The sequence below is a fragment of the Coffea eugenioides genome, chromosome 9 (genome assembly GCF_003713205.1).
Source record: "Coffea eugenioides isolate CCC68of chromosome 9, Ceug_1.0, whole genome shotgun sequence".
NCBI lineage: Eukaryota > Viridiplantae > Streptophyta > Magnoliopsida > Gentianales > Rubiaceae > Coffea > Coffea eugenioides.
Window position 1 is genome coordinate 6,713,089 of NC_040043.1, and position 19,586 is coordinate 6,732,674.

The following is a 19,586-nucleotide window of genomic DNA, read 5'->3' on the forward strand; positions in this document are numbered from 1 at the left end:
GTATGCTTGACCCGAAATAACTTAATGCATATGCCCTTCTTCGTAGCTTGTTGTCTACAAAATTTTTTAGCCTCCCATGGATCTGTCTTGAAGAAGCACATTTGCATCCTTGATGCATATTCTGTCACAAGTATGATCATCATAACCTGTGATGTGATCCCCAATTCTCCACCAAATTCAAACAGATTATAATCCAGATAAAGGAGCTTTCGCAAGAGCTATCACCTTCGTGATATACTTCATTGTCAAGAGTAAAAGCAATAAGAGCCATTAACACAAGTTAGACTCCAAAATTTTCGACATTTCCTACGAGATGATTTTAAAAGGGCTGTTGGGTTTGCTTCCTTGCTGCTGCGGAGGTATCTGACAGGAATTGAACACCAAGAAATTCTTGGAAGTGTTGGACTAAATTGCATGAGTAACTCATTTAAAAATCAAATAACTAATCACAACGGTATCCTCAAGGTGACATTGTAGATCAATTATGTCCCTTGAACTTCTTGTTTTAAATTGTTGCACTATCACATTTGGCATCGACCCAGTTAGACTTCCTGTTTGTTTGTCCAGATAACACACAGCATCAGTTGAAACTTGAAAGCATGCAAACACAGGATGAAGAAGTCCCACATCGCTATTCGGAAGCAGACGAGAGCCAGCTTCCTTTGTATATAGAAGTCCTCCTTAGCAGTTATCAGTCGTGGAGCCACGCAGTGAGCACATAGCGAACTATTCTTTCGCCTTTTACTAAAGAATACCGTGTGCTCGCTGCACCTAGTGGCATACCCCAATTTTTGTAGGAAGGCTCCCTCTTTTGGAAGCCTCCCATAATTCAAGTGCCAATTTTTAGCTAGATAGTTGATTCCAAAAGAGGAGTGCCTTCCTCTTTTGGAAGCCTTCAATAGTTCTCATAGATAAATAATTTTCATTAATAGTATATAATTTGGGTCTTGCAAGAGTAATCTAAATTGATGTGATCATAATTCTAGTAATTAAACAATTTTTTGTTAGTATAGTCAATACTCAATAATTATCTAGCCAAATGTGCTAAAGCATGAATATTTCTAACAAGCGTCACATTTATTGCATCCTTGCATATAGATTTTAAAAAAAAAAATTAATAACACTCTTATCCAAGAATTAACTCTTAAAACTCTCTTAACGAGTGTCTATTAGACACCCTTTAGCTAAACCCTTAAAGGATTAACCTAAACAAGTTTTGTGAATAGTTAACAGTGTTCTAGATGGTATTAACATTACAATCAATCTAAGATTAAAACATATAAGGTTTTTCTAACATGTGGGTATTGCACTACAAGAAAACGGGCTTGTTGCAACGCTTTTGCTGTGGCACAAGGAGAAAGTGCGGCAAATAAGCAGCAAATTTCAATTTGTGCTGCAAATTTCACAACGGTTCCTAATTTTTACATAAAAACGACATAGTTTACACCACCCAAAAGCTGAAAAGGTCAACGAACTTTATACTTCGCGACTTAAAAATCAACAGGTTCGGGTCGGATCCGTATTGAAGATAGAGGCTCTGCTTTTGATCCGGGGGTTAATAAAGCCACCACCCAAAAGCTGGGATTTAGCCTTACCTTGTCAAATTTTACACCTCGTCATATTCCCCAGCTCAAATCTGGGCCAACTCGATCTGCGTCCACCCAGCACCAGCGGCAGGGCAGCCGCTCTTCCGGCCCCAAAATCAGTCCTCCTCGCACGCATTAGCACACAGAGATCTCTTTTTCTTTGGAATCCTCCGCCGCACTCCAAATCCAAGCTATTTTTCCTACAGAACTTTTGATTGCAGATCTATCTACTCTACTCACTCCTTTTCCTCTGTCTCGCTCCAACTGGTAATATTGCTATCTTTTTTTCTTTTTTTTTTAATGAATCGATGTTTTTACATCTAGAGACTTGTTAGGGTTTCGAGTTCGGATCATGTTTCTGAAAATTTGCATTTATTTTGATAAATTTTCTGAGATTAAACTACAGGAGTGAAGTAAGCAGCGGTTTGTTAGGGTGGTGGCGAAGCTGCTTCCTGCCGGTTGCCGGAGCTTCTGCAGTCAATTGCTTCAAACAGAGCTGATTACGGTGCTCATCAGCAACAGGTATTTTTAAATCAAAAAAGAAAAAAAAAAGAACCAGAATAAGTTAATCAGTTATTCCATTTCCCCTGCTGTTTATATGTTCTGTATGTTGAAGGAATCATCGGTTGAGTTGATTCATTTTGGAGTCTGAAAGATGATCTAACTCTGCTAATTTTGGTCTTGGAGCATAACAATAGGTAATTATTAAGGTTTGAAGCCAAGAAGACAAATAATTGATGATAACATTTGATTGGCAGGACAAACGTATTTTTTAAAAAAAAAAAAAAAAAAAAAGGGGTGCAGAATGTTTGTTGGAGCGTTGGAAATTGAGCTTCAATGTCAGTACTCATTAGGCAAATTGGAGGCTGAGCTAAAGTGGCTTTAGGATGATGGATTGCTACAATAGTGCCCAAAAAGAATTCAACTATTTCTGCGTGATGATTAAACTTTGATAAAGAAGGATCCATAAAAAAAAGATAACAAGACAATGTGACGCCTTTTGAATTTGTGAAATGGGTCCAAAATCCATTCCTTTAGAACATTTTTCTTTTCGGCTCGAGTCAGAAGCTGCTTTTATAGGTTTTCCATGGCACCAAGTAAGAAGGGGCCCCGCAAAGTTGTTGGGCCAATGTCCGGAGCGCATATTGAGTCCACTAATAGTTTGAACCCTGCACTACAGTCAAGCTCTCAATCTTATCAGACTTGCCCCAGTCATTATTCAAAGCCTCCAGCACATAAATTCATTGGGGCAATGCCTGGAATACGCATAGACCCTACATCTAGCTCAAACTCTGTTTCTCGACCTAATTGTCAAGCGAAATCACATGACTCCAATTCAAATTCAAACTCAGCTTCTAGCTTTATTGCTGCTTCTCAGTTCAACTCTAAAGCCAATTCACATCAGTTGAACTCCAAGGCTGATTCTCAACTAAATTCCCATCCTAATTCACATATCGGTCAAGGCTTTCATTCTCAACCACTAGTAGACCATCGTGAGCAACCAGATTCCTTTGATAACAATGATTCTGAAGCTGGATCAGGTTCTTCATATGATTCAGAAGACATAGAGGATGTCTTTGATGGTACTTTTGATGATGATGATTCTAGTGAAGAAGGTCGGTTGGAAAAGAAAAGATTACCACAAATAGTTTTGAGTCTAGCATTCCTTATTATAAGCTTTGTATAATATTCATAAAAAAAATTATATGAATCACAATTTCTTCTTTTGTATGTGTATGTGTTTTTTGTACACAGGAGACAATAGTGGTAGAGGACTAGCCAGACGAAGTGCTGGTTGGGGTGGTGGAAAGAAATTGGAGTTAGTTTGGAATGCACGGGGCCAAGTAATTGGTCCTAATGCTACACAGTATATAAGTCAAGTAGGAATCTTAGTAAAGGATGGTAATAAATTACCACTCACGTACACAGATTGGAGGGCCATGCCTGAAGGATCTAAGGAGAGATTTTGGGAAGATATTAAGGTATTTTGACTCACTATCAAAGTTAGCAACATTTTTTTTCTTTTTATTTCATACAATCTTGTAGCTTGTGAATGTTTAAACTTTTGTTTTGTAATTTTTGATAGAGAAATACAAATATTGATGATACATGCAAGAAAGTACAAATGATAAGGGTCAGCAAATTGTGGAGAAATTGGAAATCAAAAGTCAAGAGCATGTATTTCACTCCTTATAGGAGGCACAGGTCATGGCTATTAGCACACTGTCCTGCAAGAGTTGAGGAGGATCAATGGCCTATTTTGGTTGATTATTGGAGCTTAGAAGATGTCAAGGCATGTATTTATTGTCACATCTCTTTTAGTCACTTTTTATTGGTTTTACTTCATAAATAATTCTTTCTTCTGTCTGTTTTTCAATTTAGGCAACTATGAATGAGGAAATACAAAAACTGCCAGAGACATCCAGGGATGATAATTTTGTGAAAGATATACTCTATGAAAATATTCTTGGACCTGAAAAACCAGGTCGTCTTCGAACTTATGGGGGAGGTGCGACTCCAAAAGACGTGTATAGGATGTCAGATAACATGAATGATGGACAAAAGAAAGCATTTGAGGATGCAGTGAATGAGAAAGTGGAAATCATACGTGGTGAACTACGAGAAGAAATGAATTCGAAATTGGCAAATTTTAAGGAGGAGTTGATTGCTCAATTTGAAGCAAGAATGGTTTGGGATAACTATTTTGTTAAATATTATAGTTTTTCTAATTTTTTTATTGCTTTAGTTACTATTGATCTTTGTTCTTCCAGAGGGCATCCACATGTGACTTGGCATCACTCCAAAGAAGAGAAATGAATGCAGCAAAACAATCTCAAATTTCGGACTCATTAGAGGTTGTATATTAATTCATACAATTCGATTTTGTGTTCAAACTCTCTGAAATATCAGCAGCTATGGCCTGATTTTCTTTTCTTCACACTTTGTTGATAATGTAACAGGTTGGTGATAGAATGAACAGGGAAGTTGGAACAAATGATGCTGAAATGTACAAGGAAATTGGAACAAATGATGCTGAAATAAACAAGTGTGAAATGAATAAAAAAGTTTCTTCAATTGCTGATATTCTTGAGGTATAGTATGCGTACTTTGAGTTGGTCCTTCTATAGAAGACCAATTTTGCTGAGTTCCTTGTTGATATTGAATTGTGCATGACTTCCTTGTTGATGACTATTTGTGCATGAGCTCCTTGTTGATATTTAATTGACTAGTCTTTTGTTATACCAGAACCATCATACAAAGAAGAAAAGGAGCAGGACTACTTGCAAACGACTTGCTTGAGGTACTGGAAAAGTTTCTGGAAATAACTCTATTCTGTCAAGTTTTCCATTGAGTATTTGTATGATTGGGAAGACGAGCTGTTTTTGTTAAGATTTAGCCAGCTATTTATGGGACATAATGTAGTAGAAGTGGTCTTAATTTTCAGTGTCTGTGAAAAGGTTGAATTACAAATTCCGTTTCAGTATCTATTGTTATATTAACGTTTTCTTCATGCTTAATGGGTTGGGGTTATATGAGCAGGGGACTAATAGAATACACTTTGCAGCCCTAGACTTGATGGTACATTGGAAGCATGCGGATTGGGAGATATGAAGATGTTTTTGAGAGATGTATGATGAAGTGTTGTACTTTTGAAGACAAGCACATTTTGGAATATATGAAACATCTTGTAATTGGAGCGAACAATATTAAATGATAAAGTTTGTAGAATTTGACTAAAACAATGTATGGTACTTTATTCTAGTGTATTGTGGAACTATATTTTGTTATAATATTCGATTTTAGGATATTTGAGCATGATAATTATTGTACCATGAAAAATTTGATTTCTGGTCTTTATATTGGTGACTTTTTTGCGACGCAAGTTTTTGTCGCATGACATTGTGGACATTTTGTAGCGCATTTTTTGTGCCGCAAGTAGAGTGATGCAAATGCATGCGACATGTTGAAAAATTGTGTCGTTTTCTTTTGTAACGGCTACTTTTGTGGCACAATTTAATTCCGTCGCATTTGTGCCGCAAAAAGGTTTTCGCGGCGGTTTTTGGACTTTTTGCAGCATATTTCTGGCGTCGTGAAAAGTCAGTTTTCTTGTAGTGTTGGGTACATGTTAAGATGCACTCCAAGTGTTCAATTTTGATGGCCATTGAGTACTTGTTAAGTACTGAAGGTTATTAGTGATAAATTAGATGTGATTTTTGGGATATTAATGGAATGTTCAATAGGCACATCGTTATCTGCAATCACACTGGACTTTTTTGATGGTCGAGATTAATACAATCCATTTTATGTTGATTTTGACCGTTGATCTAAAATATGAAGATGGCTGAGATGGATCTAGCCGAGCTTGGGTTGATCTCAGCTGAGGTCAACTCGAGCTCAAGTTCGACTAATCTCAGCCGTCAAGTCTGCCAACTATGAAGAATTGGAGTTGGGGGTGACATAATCTGCCATGAAGAAAATCATACATTCTCAAAACTTATCTAAAGATTTAGTATATGCATCCCTCTTTTCTAAGTACTCACAAAAAATTCAAAGAATATATGCCGAGATTAATTGTGTACTAGAACTCTAATAAGTTGTTAGAGATTTCGTAAAATGTTAAATAATTAGAATTAACAAAAGTTACTCTTGGATAGATTTTTAAGTTTAGTGTTTTTTTTATTGAAAAATCATAATCTTGGGACAAAAGCAAATGAGAGTACAAAAAGAAATTGATTTATTAAAATTAGAATCTAGAATTAGGTGCAACAATCAAAGAAAACACCCATAATAAGTATCCAAGATGTTTATGTACAATGGCAAGAGCCACATGTAGTGGAGAGTGAAAAACAGCACCCTTGTCGCCCAACTTTGCAAAATTCACAATATAGGCTTAAAATTTTTAAATATTCTTTGAATTGTACCATACTTGCCTCCCCTAAAAGTAGTGAATTTCCCTTCTATATCTATGTAGCTCCCTAAACAACTACGCCTGATACTTGTTTTTTTTTTTTTTCTGCAACGATAGATTTTGTATTGATGGACAAAAGATGTACACTTATATGAGCAAAAACTCAAGTGATTCTATACAAAAAGTATTAGACACACTGATGATTGATCCATACCTCATCTTGAAATATGCCTAAGGCATAATCACTAATCAATTCACATCTAGAATCTAGGCTCCTATCTTGATACTAAGCTTGATACTTGTTACTTTCTAGTACAACTAAGCTTGATACTTGTTACTTTCTAGTTTCACAAGAGTATTGGATCTATTTCAAGTTAAACAAAGATGTCCCTCTAAGAAGAAAAAGATTTTGCACTTTAGACTTAAATTCAAAGGTACATGTAAGATGTACCTCTATCATTCCGTATTATCACATTTGACGTAATAGTTGAAAATTACATCCTCTAACTTGGATTTATGGCTCCCGCACTCCTCCTGCACTATCGTTGCAACTTTATCTAGTTAATCATAACTAGAAACTTGCACATATAAAATACCTGAACCCCATCTCCATGAACTTTTGAATTTAGACGTACGGGATGTAAAGCTTGACATTAAAGTATAGGTAAGAGAAGCAAAGATATCTTCGCTTGCAAGTTGGGATACTCAGTCCTTTGTTATAACTTAGGCAAAAAAATAAAGGGCACTTGATGATCTTCTTCTATTAAGCATTTACATTATAGACAGCTCAAGGCTACAAGTATCTTTATGCATGGAGAAGGACTTCATTCCACATGCATCATAGGATCGAAGAATTCATAGTTTGGTGGTATACATCTCGAAGTTTTCGGCTAACTGTTTTGCCTAGCTACATGAGTGTAGAAAATGGATCTCCTTCTTAAATTCGGAAAACAAAATCAATACTTTTTTTTGAAATCTCGAATTTTTTGCTTATTTGCAGAATGGAAATTACAGCAAAATATCCAGCTTATATTCAGCAGGTGCCAGCATTCTTCTCTACCTAAAGCACCCACCATTTGTTCTGATTGTTCTTTTTCGGGAAAGTCACCTTGAATACTGCATAGAGATTCAACAAAAGAATGAAGAGAACGTCCTGTTCTGCTCATTTCAACTTGTTTCTGCATTCTTCTTCTTCTTTTTTTTCATAAATTCTTTAACTCATTATACCGTTGAATTTTACAAAATTTAACCGACATATATGATCTAAACTTGTAATTAGACTACCCTGGTACATGCAACTTAATTTAGGACTGCATGCAAAAATTTCATTTGGTATTATCCCCAATCAAGCCCGATGCACAGAAGAATTTGGGGATAATATCAGAAACCTCCCTTGAGATTTCTCCTAATATCACTTGGCACTCCTGAGATTTTTGAAATATCACTTACCTCCCCTGATAAATGTAAAAAGACTATATTAACCCTAACTTGATACATAATTCACATATCAAATAAATGGATGTCAAAATTTTTTTTAAAAAAAAGAAATCAAAGTCACTTTCTTCTCTTTCCCTTTTCTCCATCATTCTCTCTTACTCATTTTTTGGATGACTATGCAATATTTTATTTGTAAATTATAATAAATTGAATTTTATTTACCTTTTATTTTTTGTAATTGTGATAAAGTGGGTAATGATTTATTTGCTTATTTTGAGTGGATTTTTATAATGATTGGTACAATTTAATGGTTTAGGCAATGAGCAGATGTTGGAAAAAAATAGTTCATAAGAAATCGGTTTTGAGCATATACAGTTCAATTGGTGCAAGTGTATTTCTTTTCAAATATCTTTTTTATTTTTAAATTTATATTTTTATGGGGTATAACATTATGATGTGGTAGTACTACAAGGGATTGTTTTTTAAGTGATGGTTTTCTTAAAGTGAACAAAGTGGTTTAGGAATATTTTTATTTAGCAATTGAAAGGGTAGTTTAGGATTTTTAAAAGTTTTGTTACACAAATAACAAAAGTAAGGGAGGTAAATAATATTTTTAAAACTTTAAGGGCGCCATGTAATATTAAGAGAAACGTCAGGGGAGGTTTCTGATATTTTTCCAAGAATTTGAGTCATTTGTAAATGAGCGAAGATATATGGCTAGTCCTAATTAATGCCATGTTTTAAAAAGTTTGGACTTTCATCTTAAAACCAATCAATTCTAATACCATGTTTAAAAAAGCTTGGCCTTTCATCTTAAAACCAACCAATTGGTAATGAATGAATCGGATCGAAATCTTATTAATTAGTCAGACCATTTTGGCTAATGAATGTGATAATATTTTGTTTAACAATGTATACGAAGGGAAAAAGAGATGGAGGTTAAAAAATAAAAAAGATAAGACGGTTAAAAAAAGAAAGTTGAACGTATCCAATGCTCATAGCTGGAGGCATTGATAAAATAATTTAAAAGGCAGAAGAGATGAAGACAAAAAGAAGAAGAACAGGAAGAAGATGAGCCTAAAGGGCAAAAAAAACAAAAAAAGAAAAAGAAGGGCCGATCATGATTTTCTTTCCGGTCTCTTTTTGTTTTTATCAGTCTATGACTATGCTTCCAAAGAAAAAGGAAAGAGGATAAAAACCCCAAAAAGAGAAAAAGAAAAAGAAAAAGAAAAGAAAATTCTTAAGCCCGTGATTAAAGTGCTAAAGCTGATTAAACAATGGTAACATTAACACTAATTTATTCCCTTCTTTAAAAAATTATACTAACACACAAAAAGAAGAAGAAAAAGAGAAGAAGAATGGAGAAGAACCTTCGATTTAATAACACCATAGATACTTTACCTAGCCCACCAAACAAACAAACTGTTATCTGCGGTTTCACGGGATTGAGGCACATTCATTCTTCTTCACATGTTCACATGAGCTGTCTTGTGAAATTTTTAATCATATCTAAAAACAGCATAAAAGATTTTTAATTACAGCCTAAAATGGTGGTGGGCTGGACGAAATTTTTAACATTTGCATGATAATCTGGACAGCATTATTGATTCTCATATTTTTCTAATTACATTTGATGCTAGGCATCATTAAGACTAATAAGTATGGTAGACCTCGGTCAAGGTCCATATTAGGACGGCCGTATCTCTCTCTCTGTAGATTTTTCTCATCTTCTTTTCCCTAGAAAAAAATGGCATTATTTTATTGCATGTTTGATGTATTTTCCGTCACTAAGTATGAAATTATGATTAAAATTATTGTATTTATAATTAATAATTAAGCATGCATCTAAAGGCCAACAGTACAAAATCAAAAACAAAGTTAAAAATCACGAATATTTGTCTTGGCCATTTTCTAGGTCAGTCTTGACTCTTGAGCTGTAATATTTTTTCCTTTTCCTTTATAATGGAGCTTTGTATAGCTAGCAGCGTCCAATGCATGCAATTTTTTCCAAGTTCTCCTTCGAATTATCATTAAAATGGTCACAAGCCATGACAATTATTTCATGGGCAAAAAATCTAGATGGCTCTCGATCTTTCAAGTAGAGCGACTTTTAACCTCTCAACTGTTAAGTAAACACTTTTATAGCTCTCGAACTCAATTTTTGACCCTTTTAGCCAATTTAGCCGATTTTGCAACTGGCAAGACCATCACGTGAGATGGATAATGCTGTAATAACGATAATTATGATAACGAAACAGTTTTTACCTAGTGTAACAGGTTGTTACATTTTTAGCGACCATTTGATTACTTGTTGGATCCATCCACCTAAATAGGATAACACCTAAAAATATGGAAGTAAGTTTCCTATCTAAAATAGTAAGTTAAGCTTAATAGATTAGTAATTTTTATACCTCAAGAGGTAAATTGGAATAAAGATGGCTCTCGAACTTTCAAGTAGAGCGACTTTTAACCTCTCAACTGTTAAGCAAACACTTTTATAGCTCTCGAACTCAATTTTTGACCCTTTTAGCCAATTTAGCCAATTTTGCAACTGGCAAGACCATCACGTGAGATATAACCCCCAAAAATAAAGTCACATATTATTAACCGAGTAACTTCCCTTTTCTTTCCTCGTCGAGCTTTAAATCGCCTGCATTAAGCCATGCATGCAAATTTTTTTTTCTAGTTTTTCCTTTTACCATAAGTTGTATCACTAAAAAAAAAAACCTTGACATTAATATTTACCTTTTTTTTTTTTTGGTCCGTCAGCAATATTTATAGTATCTTATTCCATAGGATAGGAAAAAACCCAACTAGACTGTGTATAGGGGATTAGAGGGAATACAGATCCATTGATACTATCCTATAATATTTCCTATTTCAATGGCATCTTGAGGGGGAAAAAAGGTACAAAGAGTGATTTTCTCTTTGTTCAACGTGATTGTCATAATTCTTTAAAAAACCAAAAAAATCATTGTCATAATTGTCACCACCAAATATCATGATCATTAGTACCATTGTCGGTAACGAGTACCCTATCTGGCTTCTCATCATTTCTATCAAACCGTTCTTGAACTATTCACCAATGCCATAGATAGAATACAGCAGGTAAACTGAAATTCGATCTCCACAAGCATTTATGTCAAAATTTACATCTTGGAGCTGTACATTCCTGCTGAAATTCAGTAGCTGTTTTCTGCCCTTGGGAGCATGTTCAGTAAAGACACGAGCCTCAAACACCCATATATTGAAGCCATGAGATCAATCCGGGACCATCATTTAATTCAATGCTTTTTTGCCCTGCCCAGTTCAACTGCAACTCTTCTGGATTAGAACAAAATCAACTGGTTACGGTTCTGGAGTTCTGGCTCCGGAGAATTGGAGACCCACTGGACACCCGCCAACGAAGTTTGCTCTCGGGACCATTTTCTTCTCTCTTTTTTTCGTAGTTCTTAACCCGTTACTTGAACGAAATTGCACATCACTGGTCGAAAGATTTTGACAAAGGAAAACGATAGGTTGATTATGAACGCAGAACATGGATACGTCCAATTCAACAATGTACTATGTATAGAACTGAACATTTGTTATGACAGAACTGAACGAAATTTCTCAAATTCGGTGACTAATTCGGAAACACGTTTACAGCTATATTAATGCCATCTTTGCATCTCCTGTTTCAAAACACACGTATGGATTATCATCCTGTAACGTGTAATGATGCACTTGGCATTGCACCAGATAAACCCAAATTACGTACGTACTCTTGGTGCACACCTTAGCCCTTTTGTTTTTTTTTTCTTCCCTGTTCTTTTTTTCCTAATAATAGCACACCTTAGCCTAATCAATTAACGTACAATCCAGGAACTTTCTCTTTCTACCGACATGTAGGTCTCGAATTCGTGTGGAAAGAAAAGTTGAAATAAAAAAAAAATGGACAACGTTGAGGTTCTGGTCCGATGATAACTGAAAATTGAACATCTCCAAAGTTTCGATTCAGGAAATTTGGATGCCATTTGGAGCTAGTGCAGGCATTTTTCACAATTATATCAACATATATTTGAGTTAAAACCTTTTTTAAGTTCCAATACAACTATATAATTTTTGTAATAGTATTTTTTTTACGGTAATGATAATACTTTTATAACCTAATTTATGGGAGAGGAACCTTTTTGGCTCTTCTGGCACCTCATTTACATTTTTTTCACTATAAATAGAGTTCGAACTCCCGACATACAATCCAAAAAGAAAATTTAATCGTTTTTGGTGTCAAGGTTTATAATAGTATGAAATTGTTTATTCTAGAATCCAGCCGCTGGCATGGCAATCGAGAAGTAAAATGGGGAAAGCGATATCACTAGCGAACAAGCGCTGTTATGTCGGTCTGGATGGCCGGTAAAACAGCGCTGTGCATGGAAAGGCACAGCCGCCGCATTGAGACCTCATCTTTCTCTTCCCGAACAATCTTTCAGTTTTTTGAGAGTTAGGGAAAGAAAAAGGTCATTGTCACTTCTACCGACACAGATAATGCGATGCATCTCAAGATCTAAACGAACACAACAGCCCCATGCCAACTCTAACCTTGACACAAAATAAATTTCATCCCATTTAATTTCCCAGCCACATTTGGTTCCTTCGTGCCTAAATGCCTGGTTGAACACAAGTTGATTCAATTGATAAGAATGGATTTTTTTTTATAAAAAGTCGTGTGTTCAAACCTCACTGTCGTCGATGTGAGGATTGTATTCATCTGTAAAAAATTTTGTAAGCAATTTATGATATCGAAAACATGCCCTAATTCGTGATAATGATCGAAATCGAATCCATCCGAACTTTTGTAATTACTAGATATATTTGGTTAAACTGCACTTATTGGCCTTTTACAAAGATCCAAGATCATAAAGTAACCACATGAAATTTATGGTGTCAAGAACTATCTTTAATTGATTTGCTTCCAAGCACAGATTTATGGAATTCTCTTTAAGCAAAATCAGGAAAGGATAACAACAGGCAGTTTTAGAGATCTAACGCCACTGGCAAATTTTTTAATTATGAGATTCAATCTCAAAAAGCCAGCTACCATGCCAAGAATGCTATGCTTTAAGCCCATTTTAAGGAGGGCTCTCTTGTTTGATTCTTCTTGATTTTTATGGCACTCCACTCCACAGGGAAGCTGAAAAGAAGGGAAAATGACCACAAAGACAAGCACCATGTTTCTCTTTCTTTTGATTCTTTTCTTCTTGGACCTTTAATTATTGCTAAAAATGTATAGGGCCCTCCTATCTGTCACGCACATTTTTGACTTGTCAAAAAGGAAAAGATTTATGACTTTAAGATTTATAGCGTAGCGAGTACACTACGTTATTTGGACTTGCTATATTTTTCCATTCATATAAACTACTCTCAAATTCTCATTCACAACTCTCCGTTTGTTCAATCATTTTTTTATCTCATATATATTAAATCATTATAATATTTTTTTTATATAAAAATTCCTAAAAATAACGTTCCAAACAAAATATATATATATCCCTCATCTTTTCATGGTACCAATTTAAACGAGAATCTTAAAACAAAATACTAATAGTCATGCGCTACACAAATAAAATGTAGAAACATGAATTCCTACCTATTTACTAATCCCCAAATAAAAATGAATTCTACCCATTTAAACATGATCTACGAGAAAATTCTTTTACTTATTTTCAAGCCGAATTTTGGTTGGACCATAAATGTTGAAAGCCAAAGGGCAAAGGGGGTGACAAAAGTGGTCCCTCATTACCGACAATAAAATTTAGGCAAAGAAGAAATAATTAGGCAAATTAATCAAGGATGGATGAATAAATAAAGACATAAAGAATACAAACCCCTTTTAACCAAATCGTCTTCTATACCAAAACATATACAGGCCTCCTCCTTCTTAAATCTATATGCAGCTCTATAGTTTATTTTCAAAAAAAAAAAAAAAAAAAGAGAAAACTATCATACAGTAAAAGAACTCCAACTAAAATGGGACCAAAAAAATAAATAGATCATACAATGTGGGAAGGAAAATGCCTCTGTTGACCCATATATATAATATATCATTGCCGTGTTCTTTGTAAAACAGAACCAATCATCTTGAGCTCGAATCTTTTCACAAAACCGGCAACAATCCTCATGGAAGTATCCAAGGAGTAAGGAATACCGTCAATGGTGATATCTGTGGTGTTGACCGATCTCCGGCATGGTTCTCGGCGGTCGGCGATGGTCCCGTGATAATGGAAATACATGATCCGCCCTTCTGTCTTGTGGGTTGTCTTCCCCACCGTGTTCTGCGACATGTGAACCCCTGTTGCAAACACATTACGCGGTTGCACGACATATTTGCGATCTCTCCTTATTCCCCTTTTCACATCCTTGTACACCAACTTCTCAAATCCCCATTTCCTGGAATCAAAATCAGGCATTGAATAATAAAGACACAATTTATCAAGCTGTTTCCAGCAAATTTACTCGTTTTCAGATTTGGCTTGATTCCTTGCACAGTTGTACTATTCTAAACTGTTTTTTATACAATTGATAGTATAACGTTCAACATCAAATGTACAGTGTTGGTCAAGGTTAGCTACATATTAAGGTTGAAGCTCACAATTATAAGATTGGTAAAACGTGACATCAACTAATCAAACGTGTTGACATTCAATTAATGCACCTTGGACAAGCGTTTCCACCTCTCACATCGACATGGACATCAAACAAAAAGTTCACAGGAAACTATTGAGTGTTCGTACGACTCAGTTATTACAATTTGAACTTACACGAACCACTGAAGTCCGTTCAGTAGTCAGGGAGGGCTCTTAGAGTTCTACTCACTGTCAGGTTTAGAGTTTCAACCATGTACCTATTAGTTGGAGGCACGAAGGGCACGGAGAGGGGTGGGAGGGGTGGTAAAAAAAAAAATGGTTGAACTTGCACTCTCAAATGAAAGCAATAACAATTAGTTTTATGATGAGATTTTCCTAGTGACCATATAGAAACAGAATTACTTACCTAAATATGGCGACCATTTAGGAGAACCTCATATTCAAAACTTGCATTTAGGACAAGACAAGTTTGCATCACAAGAAGGTCTAACTAACCCCACTTCCATTTGGCCCATATTGAGATGAATACAGGACAAGAATCTAAAGAATGGCAATGCACAGGCTAATAGCTCCAAAAACATTGCCATTACTGATGTTACAGGATCCAAAATCAACAAAAAATGTATTACTAATGCAACAAAGCCAGCAACACAACAATAATGCACTAAGCAGCAGTTACAGCCACCAGTAGTAGTAAAAAGTAAGGACTGATGCCATAATCTAATTAAAAAAAAAGCAGCTAGTGCAGAGAAGTTGATAGCCTCTGCCACCGATTTCAACATCTACCTCAAAAAAACTGGAAAGTGATGAGAAACACCATGATGCATTGGAATGATTCTTCTGTATTGGGATGAAGAAGAATAACAGCATATTCTCTCAGCACCATGATCACATGACATGCTATTAATTCAAGCATACCCCACAACTTTAGCAAAGGACTACATCAAACACTGGCAAACAACAACATTCGGACTGGCATGTAAACACTACTATTACTATCAACTACTATCTTACATAGCAACTAAAAGTATAAAAGCAAGCACATCTTTTCATTCAAAGAATTATTTATTAGCCAATTTATGCTAGACAGTGGAATTGTCTTTCCCTTTACAGCACGAAAAGGCCATGTTCAATCAAATGCCAGCATTTTCATCTCGTCAATTAGAACCTCAACACAAAAATAGAATGAAATAAAATTAAAATTCCAAAAGTTGGCATACCTGTACGATTTACCAGCATCCTCAGCTAGACAAAGCTTGTTGGACATGGGCATCTGCTCGATGGTGAACTGAGTATACTCCGAAAACGAATCCATGACAGTTTTGAGAGTACTCTTCTTGGGAACAAAAAGGAACTCATCCACATCAAAGAAAAACATCCACTTAGCCATATATCTATGCCTATGCAGGCAATCATTCACAACTAAAAACTGATTATGATAGTAGCCATCAAATCTCTCTTGTTCCCTGATATCATGCAAAGTCACGTATCCCTTTTCCATCCAAGGCCTCAATACTTCCATCACCCCTGGATGAACGCCCCCTGCATCATGCATAACAAAATGGGATTTCCCACCAAATAGCCTGATATGGTAAGCTAACCACTCCCTCACTCTCTGCGGACTCAAATTCCCAAATAAAGATGACCCACAATACAAATAGTCATACTTGGGCTTTGCACTGTAGACTTGGTTGAAATTCTTCAAATCTTCACCTGATTCAGTTAATGCCTCTATAGTATCTGTCAGATTAAAATTGGTATCCCCGCCGCCGTTGGTGGCTGCGTGGAGGAGCAGCTTTCCACCCCCGCTACCACCACCAATAACCGGAGCTGAAAAGGTGCAATTCACTACGACAACCGTGTAAACCCGGCCGTATCCCCAATCAGTAAGGATTTTCTGGCCGTCAGTGACAATGGGTTCTTGATTCTCAACATTTTCCTCGGCTCCACTGCCGCCAAATGGAACCCACTGGCATTGATATGAAGGCTTGCCGAAAACATGGAGAGGCTTCGAGGCCAAACCCATGACGGCAAAAGTGTTGGGGCCGCCTCTGTACGCCGACATGAGAATGAAGTTGTATGCAGCAGAGCCGAACGGGTTAAAAGCTCTCTTGATAATCCCATTTTCAAGAACTTGGTCTTTCTCCATCGCTGGAGGTGCTGGTTGCGGGAGTAGTATGACATCTGTGGGCGCATCTGCCGCAGCAGGGGCAGTAGCGGTGGTCGTGGCGTTGGTAGTATTATTCCTGTCTTCTGATAAAGAAACAGTAGCGGTGGTGGCGGTGGCTGTGACGGTGGTGGGAGCAGTGGGAGAGGAGAGACAAGGTCGGAGATCTGAAGCCGAGAGGGAGAAACGAGTAGGAAGGAACTGAAGAATGGTGACCAAAGAGCAAAGGAAGAGAAGAGCAGTGAGGAGATATTTGAGCTCAGCAGCACAATTCCAAACCACCCCAACAAACATTTTCCTCTCTTTCTCCTTCTCTTTCTCAGTACTCATTTTCTTTTTTTCCTCTACTTGTTGTAGCAGTAGTATTGGTCAGTTGCGGCTCAAGAGTCACGACTCCACACTAATACTTTCTTTCTAGATTGATGGATGGATAAGAAAGTGCAAAATGCAGTATTATGTCAGTGTGTGCCACTGTGTGTGCCACTGTGTGTGTGTGTTTTTTTTTTTACCCTTTTTGCTTCTTGAATGTTCTTGTGTGTTTGAGCCTTTTTAAGGCCCTAACACAAACACACACAGAACACACACTGGGGCGAGGGAAAGGAAGTTGAGAAGACAACAAAATTCTTCTCTCCTTTCTCTGTCTCTCTTCTGTAATCTGCTGTCTTTTCTGACTCTCTCTCAGTTTTGTGCTTACAAGTGCTGGGCAATCAGCTTTGTGTATTTTGCATAGGGAATCTGGAGAGGCATGGCATTATGGGAGGGGTGGGGTGAGTGAATGAGGCAAGGTGCAAAGCATCATGAAGTGTGTAGGAAAGGGAAAGTGGGGATATGAAGAGTTTCATTGATTGTCCATGCTGTGCTGTTCTGTCCTGTAATTTTCCATAAAGGAAGGGACTAAGAAATGAGAAAAATTAAATTGAATAAATAAATTGGACAAAGGTTTTGCTTTTACTGGGGATGGGAAAAGGCTGTGTCTGCTCTCCTCTATGATTAATTTAAGGCTGTGCTTTTGTTTTTAGTTTTATATAATGGGATAATTTCAGAAACCTCCCTTGAGGTTTCTAACAATCTCATTCTCCTCCCCTATGATTTCAAAAATATTACAAACCTCCCCTGAGGTTTAGGATTTTGTAACAAAATCAGCCCATGATGTCAAAAGTGAACATAAAAAAGTGTTTTCATGAAAGAGATGAAATTTTGTTTCCATAAATGCCCCTGAGGTAAGTGTACAAGTTATATTTGTGAAATAATGAAAACTAATAAAAATTAAAAATAAATTAGAAAAAAGGGATAATTTCATATACAATATGTTATTCATCAATAATATTATATCAAAAGCTTTTACTAAATGGTTATTTGTTCCAATTGCATATTAAATCAACTATTAGTGCTTATGAGAGTACATTAAATATTTAGTAGAGAGATAGTTTACTTCAATAAGTAGCATGTATATAAATACTTAGTGAATGTACAATTTGGTTGAAATAATGTACACCGTGTTATCGATCAAGTACGATGCATAAAAATTATTGAACATATAGTTATTTGTTCACATGCATATTGCAATTAGTCATCGCAGCAATATGCATAGTGCAATGATATGAATTCATTTGGAATGGTTATTAGTACTTTGATCCACTTGTGCATCTCCTTACAAGCTGCAATGTGTATGTAATTTTATATATATGACTAATACTAATTTGCCTATAAACACCTTACACGGGGTGATCTATGAGGTACAATCAGTTTACAAATATATACATTATATTAGATGTTAGTTACTTGACTATGTATATCTATAAAAAGTAGTGTAATGGTATGCATAAATTTGGAATGATTAGGTGTTAAAAAAATGTACATCATGTTAGGTATTAATTATTTGACTATGTATACATGTAAAAAGGAGATTAAATATAACATAGAAAAAAAAAATTAGGTGAGTTGGAATGTATTTGTCCTGATAATCACAAAATATTAGCTTACTTGTGAGGGTATTTAAGTCTTTTTGGCCATGATGATGTAAGAAATGGAACCTAAATTCTGACAGGGGAGGTTTGTGATATTTTTGAAACCACAAAGAAAGAGAGTGAGACTGTTAGAAACCTCAGGGGAGGTATCTGAAATTATCCCTTATATAATTGCTAGTTTAATTTTTGTTTTTGTGGTCCCCATAGTCTAGGCATATAATTTGGACTGGTTGGTATAAGATGTTTGGCATCTACTTCTTTGATTTTTTTTTTCTAATCATGTGTATGGTTGTCTTTGCAATTATGTTTCTTTCTAGCTTTTCATTGCCACCCATGGATTTTTAAAGAATTGGTGTAGATGTAAGGTAACTTAGAAGCAAAATTGTATCATTGAATAGATCTCCAATTCCAAAAGATATGAAAAGTGTGTGCCACAAAACTAGTTGTAATTTGATTGTTTTCAAAACAAAAAATGTAGAGCCAAGTTTGTGAAAATTACTTGAGAAGTATTTTTCTTCTCTTCCATTAGCTGAACTTAAATGAAAAACGTTTGTAAACTTCATACCAATGATAATCGATGAAAACCAAGTTAAAATTTTTAAAAGGCTATTGATGTTCATATGTATGTTGCATTCATTTTAGCTCAATTTTGTGTAAATTTTCTGTTCTTTTTTATTATGTGTATGTATATCAAGCTACTCAATTTCGAAACGCATAAAATCAAAAAGCTTTTTATTACATGAGTTTTATTACATGAGTTTGGTAGTTAGATGTTTCTATGAAAAAAGTGCCATTCATATCTAACAAGAATAAGGTTACTACGAGCAACGACACAGAAGCACTTTGTGCCTTTACTTTTTTGGAGTACATGAAATACGTAACAAATAGTAGCGA

At 35.8% G+C, this 19,586-nt stretch overlaps 2 protein-coding genes and 1 pseudogene across 2 annotated transcripts; 2 read left to right on the forward strand and 1 right to left on the reverse strand.

The window, feature by feature from the left end:
- Window positions 1-701: 701 nt before the first annotated feature.
- On the forward strand, window positions 702-821 carry LOC113748482 (annotated as a pseudogene).
- Window positions 822-1,742: 921 nt separating this feature from the next.
- LOC113782077 lies at window positions 1,743-5,150 on the forward strand. The gene is made up of 10 exons (XM_027327987.1): window positions 1,743-1,853; window positions 1,981-2,108; window positions 2,652-3,202; window positions 3,342-3,568; window positions 3,673-3,879; window positions 3,969-4,274; window positions 4,358-4,441; window positions 4,547-4,678; window positions 4,833-4,887; window positions 5,127-5,150. Exons 3-9 carry the CDS (start codon window positions 2,674-2,676, stop codon window positions 4,884-4,886), a joined length of 1,539 nt encoding a protein of 512 aa, XP_027183788.1. The 5' UTR covers window positions 1,743-1,853; window positions 1,981-2,108; window positions 2,652-2,673; the 3' UTR covers window position 4,887; window positions 5,127-5,150.
- An 8,595-nt stretch (window positions 5,151-13,745) lies between these two features.
- Window positions 13,746-17,606, reverse strand: LOC113782720 (galactan beta-1,4-galactosyltransferase GALS3-like). The gene is made up of 2 exons (XM_027328627.1): window positions 15,779-17,606; window positions 13,746-14,361 (listed from the first exon to the last, which is right to left on the reverse strand). Exons 1-2 carry the CDS (start codon window positions 17,053-17,055, stop codon window positions 14,016-14,018), a joined length of 1,623 nt encoding a protein of 540 aa, XP_027184428.1. The 5' UTR covers window positions 17,056-17,606; the 3' UTR covers window positions 13,746-14,015.
- Window positions 17,607-19,586: the final 1,980 nt, after the last annotated feature.